The 11,154-nt window shown below is 41.0% G+C and overlaps 2 protein-coding genes across 2 annotated transcripts; both read left to right on the forward strand.

Moving 5' to 3' along the window:
* The first annotated feature begins 343 nt into the window (after nucleotides 1–343).
* On the forward strand, nucleotides 344–1,432 carry LOC100715318 (speckle-type POZ protein-like). The gene has a single exon (XM_063233640.1). The coding sequence runs from the start codon at nucleotides 344–346 to the stop codon at nucleotides 1,430–1,432; it is 1,089 nt and encodes a 362-aa protein (XP_063089710.1).
* A 7,638-nt stretch (nucleotides 1,433–9,070) lies between these two features.
* On the forward strand, nucleotides 9,071–10,159 carry LOC111756922 (speckle-type POZ protein-like). Its single transcript, XM_063233641.1, has one exon. It carries the CDS (start codon nucleotides 9,071–9,073, stop codon nucleotides 10,157–10,159), a length of 1,089 nt encoding a protein of 362 aa, XP_063089711.1.
* The last annotated feature ends 995 nt before the right edge of the window (nucleotides 10,160–11,154 follow it).

Genomic DNA, 11,154 nt, shown 5'->3' on the forward strand with positions numbered 1-11,154 from the left:
TAGCCTCCTGAAAGGAACTCAGACGGGACTCAACAAGGCTTCGTATTTTAAGGTCTGTGCATTTTGGTGAGCTATTTCTTTGAGTGATCAAGAAACTTTTCAGAATTGACTTATATACTAGGAAATCTCAGTCAGCTTATTTCTAAATAAGTATTTCTTTTAATCTATAAACTAGGCTCTCTACTTGTGATTGCCATACTGCCCTGCCTGTCTTGGAACTGCTGACTGCAGTGAAATTTGTGCCATCTGGTGAAGAAGAAATTTGATTCGTGTGACTTGACAAGCTTGCTGCACTTTCACTCTGCTGATGTTAATGGTTTCCAGTACCGCAGGCCCAGCAGAAATGTCACAGGGGCCCACAGTGGACAGCAGGTACACCACAGACATCAAAGTAGTGAACGTGTCCTTTTTGTGGACCATTGATAACATTAGATTTTGCCTAAAGGAAATAGATGACTGCATTCAAAGTTCAATCTTTTCAGCTGAAGGAAATGATCAAGTGAAATGGTGCTTACGACTCTACCCAAATGGTCTTGATGAACAAAGCAAAGATTATGTGTGCTTATACCTGGGAATGATCTGCTGTCCAAGGAGGGTAGCTCATGCAAAATTCACCTTTTCCATTCTGAATGCCAAAGGAGAGAAAACCAAGGTGCTCTCAAGTCCACAAGCTTATACATTTGTGCGAGGAAAGGACTGGGGATTCAAACATTTCATCCTTAGAGAGTTTCTTTTGGATCCAAACAATGGGCTTCTCTCCAATGACAAGCTTTCCTTCTTCTGTGAAGTGAAAGTAGCACAAGATCCCACCAATCATTCCAGCCAGAATATTAGGAAGCTGGTTAAGGTTCCTGAGGGCTGCTTGGCAGAGGATCTAGGAGGACTGTGGGAGCGATCCCAGCTCTCAGACTGTTGCTTGTGTGTGGCTGGCCAGGAATTCCAGGCTCACAAAGCCATCTTAGCAGCTCGCTCTCCAGTTTTCATGGCGTTGTTGGAACATGAAAAGCAAGGAAGCAAAAAGAATCGTGTTGAAATCAGTGACATGGATCCTGAAGTTTTTAAGGAAATGATATACTTTATGTACACTGGAAAGGCACCAAACCTAGGGATCATGGCAACTGAACTGCTGGAGGCTGCAAGCAGGTTTGGTCTGGAGCGCCTGAAGCTCATGTGTGAGAACCACCTGTGCAGCAACCTCTCTGTGGAGAATGCCGTGGAAATCCTCATCTTGGCTGACCTCCACAGTGCACATCAGTTGAAAACCCGGACACTGGATTTCATCAATTTTCATGTTTCTGACATCCTGGAGACCTCTGAGTGGAAGGCCATGGTGGTGTCCCACCCTCACTTGGTGGCCGAAGCCTATCACTCTCTGGTTTCCATGCAGTGTGCATTCCTGGTACCCCCATGCAAGCGTGTGAGACTGTCCTAAGATCCCACATCTCCATTTATCTTCCCAAAACCCTGGCCACATTTGCTGCCCCTGAACCATAATATGCTAGGGAAATCCGTGGAAACTTCACTCTTCTATGTGGAAATATTAAATTGTGCCTCTCTAGGGGAGAGAAGGGACCACCGTCTTAAGGTCAGAAAAAGGAAATGCGATACTGAGAATTTAGAAGTCGTGTATCATGCATTTTCAAATCTGTGTTTTATAATATTGAGCAAAGTGGGTTTTTACAGTGTCGATGCCAAACGGAAACCAAAACTCCTGTCAATGTTGAAGGCAGACCTGGGGTGGGGCTACCCTTAGAGGCAGGGACCATGAACTTCACTCTGTAAATGCAAGACTCCTTCCTGGCTTTCTGCACCATCATGCATCCCTGGGCACCCCACTTGTAACACGGGCTTTTTGCTGTCCCTCACTTTTCTCTGTAAATAAACCTGAATCTTACTTTGTACAGTTGTTTGGCTCCTCATCCTTTTTCTGTGTGTTAGATTCAGAAGCTAAGAAAAATTTCAGTGTGCTGATGATTTCAGGCCCATCCACGGGATGAACACAGTGGATGTACAATGTCACTAATTAACATAGTAGATGGCAGAAATAAATGACCCAGAACTCAGGCTGCTGAAACCAAAGGACAATCACACAATGCAAGTCTTTGCTCATGTTGTCCTGTCCCAGTGACACAGACAGGCAGCACAAGCACTACAGCACATTCCCGCAAAATCTAGGCCTCTGAGCGAGCAGTCCAATCATGGTCCTGGAGAAAAAAGAGAGGAAAATGCTCAGATTTACGAAAATGGCATGAAAGAGAATTAAAAGTAGAAGTGTTTTATGTATTTCAGAGGAATTCATGTTGAGGAAGCAAAATTTATTACTTACAACTGCACTGAGAAATGGCTGTTGGCAAATTCACACTATAAATCTCAAAAAGAGCTTTCTCACTGTGAACATTTAATATTCATAAGAATAGAATACATGTTTCTATGGTATTATGAAGAATAGAATTAAAATTAAAAATGAAAACGTAGTGGGTTTCATCTCAAAGTTTGGGCTTTTGTAAAAATCATTAGTGGTGTTACTCTGGAATCACCTAGAATCTGTAATGGCTCAGAGCTTCTAAAAATATATAAAGAAATGGATCCCCTTGTCTTGAACAGGTACAGATTTCAAAACATTTGTTTAATCAGGGCTTACAGCTGGTAACCCTTTATGTGCTGGTTGTGTAAATCTTCATGAATGTCAATATGGGATAACAACCTGTATAACAACTATGCAGTAAAATCACTAAGAGTTTTGTCTCTCTCTCTTTCTCTCTCTCTCTCTCTCTCTCTCTCTCTCTATATATATATATATATATATATGTCTATCTGTCTGTCTGTATGTCTGTCTATCTATCTCTATCTCTCTCAGTCTTTATCATGGCTTGAACTCACAACTCACAACCTGGTCATTGCCAGGCAAGTGCTTCTTTGGCTCAGTTTACTGCCTGACTTTTGCAGATATTTGGCATACATATGTCCTATTCTTGTGTCCTTACTCCTAGAAGTGTCCCTTTCTCACCTCAAGCTGGCTGAGATTGTTGAAAATGAGACAAAATAATTCACTCTGTGTGCATATTTCTTGAAAAGAACTATGGTTCTTAGATGTTGTGGGAATATGTGTTTTGGTATTATCACCCTCAAGTTTTATTTCACGTCCATTCTCTCCTCCTCATTAAAGAGAATAAAACAGGAAAAGCTTTAAAGGAGGAAAAAAGGAAAATTTTTATTAATTTTTTGTGTGAAAACTTTCAGAACACAGATTCCTCAGCTGTCCATACCTGCCTTGCTGATTAGGTAGGAGTCATCCCAGTTGCTTGGGAATCGCTGTTCATCCTACAAGGGAGAACATTCAAATGTTAATTTTTTTCTTTCCAAATATATGAATAATTATTATCTTTTAAATGAAATGTGGAAATTAAAAAGTATGAGTTTCTATCACTGCATCAAATGAACAGCAAAAAACATTGAAAATAACTTACAAAGTATAATTTCCTCATAGTGAAATGAATGGAGCAAAGTGGATTAGGGCAGAAGATTTTTCAGGGCAAGCACAGGTCTTCTCAGCTTCTCTGAGTACAAATATGTGTTACAGTGACTTATTGTCAAGTGCTTCATAGAAACAGAAGTTATATTGAATGTACAAATTGACCAAAAGAATGTTTTCCTTGCAATTCTACAGAGGAACCAGGCAAGAATTGCAGCTTAAGTGGCTGAAGGGCAACCAGTGAGATATGGCGCTATATTAACACTCTTGTGAGAATGACATGCCAGCTGTTAAGCATTAGGAGTTAGGACTGAGAATGCCTGTTCATTCCCTCAGTTGGTGTCACAGTTGTGAACTCTTGAAGGCTGAAGTGCTCCCGTTCCCAGAAAACAATCATCCCTCTGCGATGTTGGGATTCGATGGGGGTTAATGCTAATCCAACATTACTAGCAGAAGACTTTTTTGAAGAAACCACTTGTTTGACTGCTTAATTCTAAGAAAAATATATGACAGAAGATGAACAAGAATTTGCCATAACTTTACAGGCATTCTGAAGCAAGGAAATCACCAACTGCATTTGGCAAGCACTGAAAGGCCTGCCAAAGTCCCCGGAGGCACCAATTTACCTGTATCATCCAAAGTTGTGTGTCACACATTCTCGAGCTACTAGTGAAGGCATCTTGTGACACTTCCAACTCTTATGTGCAAACAACACACTAATAAATAAAGTATCTATCCAGGAGTCCCGGATGATGAAAGTGGTAGGAGACTAGTGACAAATAGTAAACTTGCATGAACCATTTCTTTTCCTTCATTCAAGTCTAATCACAATATGACTGATTATTTATGTGTATAGTTAGCATGTAGTGATCTCTCACTCAGAAAATCAACAACCCTAGGAAAACATGGAACAGATTTAGAGTTTTCTAACCAAAATGGGAAGCAACAGGAGCCAAATGTACCTGACCTTGAAAGCAAGCACATGGATTAGCCTTATCACACCTTTGTGGAAGACATCTCGGTCTAAATTCTTAGGTACTGTAACCCTGAATCTTTAAAGTTTCTATTCCTCTTTACTTTCCATTTTGCACTTGTAATTCATCCTACTGTCATCTTGTAATCTCAATAAACTGCAACTTACTATGTATCACATGTTATATGCCAGGCAATACTCTTGTATCTGTACACAAGAATGTGGAAAAATTTTTGCTCCTTCAGTTCTAACATAGCTCTAGGGCTGGATTAGAAACAAAAGCAGCATTTTCCCACCTTTCATTAGCCTGGTTTAAAAGGCATTGCTACACAAAGAGAATTCATGAAAAAATGTACAAAATGTTCCTACAAGGCTGATGACATTTTCCATGCAAATGGAATTCCACAGTGTATCCAAGGAAGAAACTTATACAATATTCTAAGAAGGGTTAATTTTGGAAAAATTTTACCCTATTTAAAAGGAAATTCAAGAGCTTGCATTTCATTAGCTTTACTACATTTTGTGTGTGTGTTTGTGTGCGTGTGTGTGTGTGCGTGTGTATCTCTAATAGTGAGTGTTATGCTCATATTTGTAAAAGTAGCTATAGAGAAGAAAATTTATTACAAATTACCCATGATTTCTATTTTTCTTGTCATTTTGTACAAGAAAGTATCTTCTTAATGTAGAAGTATCAAAATCTACACAACTGAATTACAACTAGTGCACATATTTTGTATAAAATTCAGAACCTAAAATTAACTAAGAGAGCACAGCAATGATGATTGTTGGGTATTGCACTGATAGGGGCATTGAACCTATTTTGGTTATGCTAGTTATTGCAGAATCAGGAAATCATCAACACTGGTGAGGGGAGATGTTTGGACCTGGGGACTCTTGTTCCTGGTAACAGTGACAGCTAGTGAGGCCAGTGGACAATGCTGAGAGGCTCAGCAGTGTAGGTAAGCAGCAGACATCGAGGTCTTTACTGTCTGGCACAGAATGGAGAAGGATTTTGTCATTCAGCAGGAGGGAATGTTTGGCGGGAGCCATGTTGAAGTGAAGTCAGATGAACCTTAACCAGAACAGCTGCTGGCTTCCTTTAGAAGACCCTAGTTGGGTGCAGACACATGGAAATTGATTGGAATGAGCTTATTCAAATGAGCCTCCTCTTGAGGCAGGCTGGCTAATGCTGTCTACTACTCCATCATAAGGCAGTGCCTGGTTTGAAGTAAAAGAATGGCGGAACTCAGAACACTGTATCCATAGGGCATCTAATAATGAATCCAGAGAGAATCCTGGAAGAGAACGATTTTTTTTTCATTCATTTTTCTTTTTGGTTTGGTATTTTCTTGTTTTATTCATCTGCTTTTAATTTCTCCTTTATTTTGTTCTTAATTTCTGCGGGTGACTGTGATTCCTAACTTCCCTGTGGGTATGCTTTTGTTTGGATTTCAATTTTTCTCTTTCAAATCTCATTTAGTCTTCTGCATTAGTTTCCCCCAGTAGGTGGGATCCATCTACCATCTCCGTTGTATTGTAATCTCTTTCCCTTTGGCCATTACTCTTCTTCCTCTGAAATATATTTTGAATCTTAACCCTTGAGGACAGATTGGACATATCATGAATTCATATATTGTTTATGATTGTTTGCATTCTGTTTTATCTTCCCGAATTCAGTTCATACTGTTAGGAAACTAGCAAGTATCACTCCAAGAATTCAACTGAAACAGAAAAGACATGAGAACACACAAATCAGACTAATCCTCTGGCACCCAGGCCAATAAAGCAAACCTGGGGGGAAATGAGGTTGCAAAATTTGAAAACCCAATGGTAGGTTACTTCAATGTGGCAACAAGGCAATTGAATGAGGCTGTGGAATATATTAAAACACAAGTAATCTCTCAAGTAACCACAACTAACTACAGAGATTACCAAAATACACAACCTTCTTAGTGATGTTAGTTCAGACACAGCCCAAAAAAAAAGGCGAGCTTTCAAGAACTGTTGAAGCACAACCTAAGAAATAAATGAACCCATTAAATAGATTCAAGCCGATATGCAAGAGAAAAAAATCCATTTTAAAAATTCAGAGCACTTTAGGCCAGTTTGAGGAAAGGACTTCACATACTGAGTACAGGCTGGCACTTAGTGACGAGGAGAGACAACAAATGACATTAAAAGCACTTTGTAGACATCATGACAGAAAGCTTTCCTGGTACAGAAGAGGAATTTAACCTACCAATAATTGAGGCAATTATTTCTCCAGTTAGCACTGATTAAAAGAATTCTACCTGCCCATGTGCAATAGACAAGTTTGCAGACATTCAAATAAAAATAGAGTATTAAAATCTGTTAGGGATGGGCTGGGGATTTCTCTCAGTAGCATAAGCAATTTCCTGGCAAGCTGTAGTCCTGAGTTCTATCCCTGGTAACAATAAAAATGAAAAAGAGAAAAAAAATATCTGTTAGGGATGAGGACTGTTGTGCTCCTTCCAATAAGGTCCCCAAGTACATGAGGGTATGTAACACTTGTGAGGCTGGAGGAAAACTGGATCACACTCTGAGTATGTAAAACAGAAAAAAGAGAAGCTTTGGAAGAAAGCCAGTGATATCTATCCCTGAAGTGGTAGCCCTTCTTACTGTCTACCTACCTTCCTTCCTTCCTTCCTGCTTTTCTTCCTTCCTTTCTTCCTTCCTTTCTTGCTTCCTTCTTTCGTTCCTTGCTTCCTTCCATCCCTCATTCCCTCTGTCCTTTCATTCTTTTGGTTTTTAATTCAAGTTAGTATTTAATCCCACATGTCCTTGAAACTGCAATGATATTCCTGCCTCAGCTTTGAGAGTGCTGGGATTAATGATGTGTTCGCCCACACCCTGCAAATCAGCATTGTTATTTTTTGTGAAAGGAGATAAAATTAAACACAACAAAACAGAGCAAAATTGGACATAATAACGCAATGTAAGAGATATAAATTTCAAAACTAGATAATCTGAAATCTTCCCTATCTATCATGTTGTCTATTTTTTTCTTCCAAATAGTTGTCCATGTCTTGAAACACAGAATTCATACTGAGAAACCTAGTATAAAATTAATCCAAACAGTCTGAGAAAGGAGTTTTAGGTCTTTAAAATCAGACAAAAAGGAAGTCACTAATGGCTGTGCTAGAATCGGTTGTTTGCTTCAAAATGCCTATGCATACTTTCATGTATGTGGAAACTCAGTTAAACACAACCAGCTTTAAAAAAAAAGACCATATTTTATAGAACAAACCAAAAGATGGATAAAAGTATTGGGCTTCAAAGAGATGATAGAAGGAAATCCCCTCCTTACTACATTGCCTAGGGTCAACCTCTCAAGGGACGTCCAGATTACTGGCTCCGACATGCTAATGGGATAGGGGGAGAAGATGTGATGTTTGTTTCTCAGCCTGCAGGCTGGCAGACTCACAGCTGCTCATGGTGGGGAGAGGGTTTGCCTGGACTCCTGGCACTCCCAGCATGACCCATGTCCCAGGAAATGCCAGTGGAACTCAGTAATATTACTGTTTCCAAACATTGGGTCCAAGGAGTGAACTAGGTTAGTAGGAGATCTAAAAGCTCTGAGGAAGTAGCATTTACAGTTGTCCCACACTAGACTTTAGGTTTAGAGACATTCTGCCAATATTCACTGTTTGTGCCTGTCCCAAATCCATGTCCCTTGCTCCCGACACTGTATCAGATTACCCAGAAGAACCACCTCTTCACTCCCAGCACACCTATTTCTCATGGAGCCTTGAATCTGCTCCCTTCACATTACTTCCCTGCAACTGGCTTTCACCCACATGTGATCCCAAGGGAAAAGGTGCCTTATTGACCGATCTGTCCTGCTTTGCTCCTTACCACCAGAAAGGAATAAACACAGAGGGCCTACTGAGAACAGTGGCATGCTGGAGTTACTATCCTCCACCCTAGCCTCTCATCTTCTGGAAATGGCAGGAAGACGATAGACCAGAGAACTCCCCCATATGAATGAGACAAAAGAAATTCTGGGCTAGTCAAACAGACTGTTTTCATAAACATATAGAAAAGACAGGTAGGATGAAAATTGACTGACTCTCACATTTTGAGTGAGACACACCTAGGGCAATTGGATTAGAATAGGGTGGGAAGAACCACCATAGGGTGGATCCTGTCCTAAGAGTTATAAAAGGGACACCAAGAAGGAAGAATCCTTTCTGTTTCCATGATGAGGTGGTTCCCTGCTTGAAACTTGGAATTCATATCCTTGCTTCCAGCCCAGATGAATTAGCCTCCTGAAAGGAACTCAGACGGGACTCAACAAGGCTTCGTATTTTAAGGTCTGTGCATTTTGGTGAGCTATTTCTTTGAGTGATCAAGAAACTTTTCAGAATTGACTTATATACTAGGAAATCTCAGTCAGCTTATTTCTAAATAAGTATTTCTTTTAATCTATAAACTAGGCTCTCTACTTGTGATTGCCATACTGCCCTGCCTGTCTTGGAACTGCTGACTGCAGTGAAATTTGTGCCATCTGGTGAAGAAGAAATTTGATTCGTGTGACTTGACAAGCTTGCTGCACTTTCACTCTGCTGATGTTAATGGTTTCCAGTACCGCAGGCCCAGCAGAAATGTCACAGGGGCCCACAGTGGACAGCAGGTACACCACAGACATCAAAGTAGTGAACGTGTCCTTTTTGTGGACCATTGATAACATTAGATTTTGCCTAAAGGAAATAGATGACTGCATTCAAAGTTCAATCTTTTCAGCTGAAGGAAATGATCAAGTGAAATGGTGCTTACGACTCTACCCAAATGGTCTTGATGAACAAAGCAAAGATTATGTGTGCTTATACCTGGGAATGATCTGCTGTCCAAGGAGGGTAGCTCATGCAAAATTCACCTTTTCCATTCTGAATGCCAAAGGAGAGAAAACCAAGGTGCTCTCAAGTCCACAAGCTTATACATTTGTGCGAGGAAAGGACTGGGGATTCAAACATTTCATCCTTAGAGAGTTTCTTTTGGATCCAAACAATGGGCTTCTCTCCAATGACAAGCTTTCCTTCTTCTGTGAAGTGAAAGTAGCACAAGATCCCACCAATCATTCCAGCCAGAATATTAGGAAGCTGGTTAAGGTTCCTGAGGGCTGCTTGGCAGAGGATCTAGGAGGACTGTGGGAGCGATCCCAGCTCTCAGACTGTTGCTTGTGTGTGGCTGGCCAGGAATTCCAGGCTCACAAAGCCATCTTAGCAGCTCGCTCTCCAGTTTTCATGGCGTTGTTGGAACATGAAAAGCAAGGAAGCAAAAAGAATCGTGTTGAAATCAGTGACATGGATCCTGAAGTTTTTAAGGAAATGATATACTTTATGTACACTGGAAAGGCACCAAACCTAGGGATCATGGCAACTGAACTGCTGGAGGCTGCAAGCAGGTTTGGTCTGGAGCGCCTGAAGCTCATGTGTGAGAACCACCTGTGCAGCAACCTCTCTGTGGAGAATGCCGTGGAAATCCTCATCTTGGCTGACCTCCACAGTGCACATCAGTTGAAAACCCGGACACTGGATTTCATCAATTTTCATGTTTCTGACATCCTGGAGACCTCTGAGTGGAAGGCCATGGTGGTGTCCCACCCTCACTTGGTGGCCGAAGCCTATCACTCTCTGGTTTCCATGCAGTGTGCATTCCTGGTACCCCCATGCAAGCGTGTGAGACTGTCCTAAGATCCCACATCTCCATTTATCTTCCCAAAACCCTGGCCACATTTGCTGCCCCTGAACCATAATATGCTAGGGAAATCCGTGGAAACTTCACTCTTCTATGTGGAAATATTAAATTGTGCCTCTCTAGGGGAGAGAAGGGACCACCGTCTTAAGGTCAGAAAAAGGAAATGCGATACTGAGAATTTAGAAGTCGTGTATCATGCATTTTCAAATCTGTGTTTTATAATATTGAGCAAAGTGGGTTTTTACAGTGTCGATGCCAAACGGAAACCAAAACTCCTGTCAATGTTGAAGGCAGACCTGGGGTGGGGCTACCCTTAGAGGCAGGGACCATGAACTTCACTCTGTAAATGCAAGACTCCTTCCTGGCTTTCTGCACCATCATGCATCCCTGGGCACCCCACTTGTAACACGGGCTTTTTGCTGTCCCTCACTTTTCTCTGTAAATAAACCTGAATCTTACTTTGTACAGTTGTTTGGCTCCTCATCCTTTTTCTGTGTGTTAGATTCAGAAGCTAAGAAAAATTTCAGTGTGCTGATGATTTCAGGCCCATCCACGGGATGAACACAGTGGATGTACAATGTCACTAATTAACATAGTAGATGGCAGAAATAAATGACCCAGAACTCAGGCTGCTGAAGCCAAAGGACAATCACACAATGCAAGTCTTTGCTCATGTTGTCCTGTCCCAGTGACACAGACAGGCAGCACAAGCACTACAGCACATTCCCGCAAAATCTAGGCCTCTGAGCGAGCAGTCCAATCATGGTCCTGGAGAAAAAAGAGAGGAAAATGCTCAGATTTACGAAAATGGCATGAAAGAGAATTAAAAGTAGAAGTGTTTTATGTATTTCAGAGGAATTCATGTTGAGGAAGCAAAATTTATTACTTACAACTGCACTGAGAAATGGCTGTTGGCAAATTCACACTATAAATCTCAAAAAGAGCTTTCTCACTGTGAACATTTAATATTCATAAGAATAGAATACATGTT

This window comes from Cavia porcellus, unplaced genomic scaffold (assembly GCF_034190915.1).
Source record: "Cavia porcellus strain 051 isolate PalLab524CR breed Dunkin Hartley unplaced genomic scaffold, mCavPor4.1 scaffold_23, whole genome shotgun sequence".
Classification (NCBI taxonomy): domain Eukaryota; kingdom Metazoa; phylum Chordata; class Mammalia; order Rodentia; family Caviidae; genus Cavia; species Cavia porcellus.

Excerpts from the sequence above, each read along its gene's own strand:
- LOC100715318 (XM_063233640.1), top strand. The coding sequence starts at position 344 with ATGTCACAGGGGCCCACAGTGGACAGCAGGTACACCACAGACATCAAA.
- LOC111756922 (XM_063233641.1), top strand. The coding sequence starts at position 9,071 with ATGTCACAGGGGCCCACAGTGGACAGCAGGTACACCACAGACATCAAA.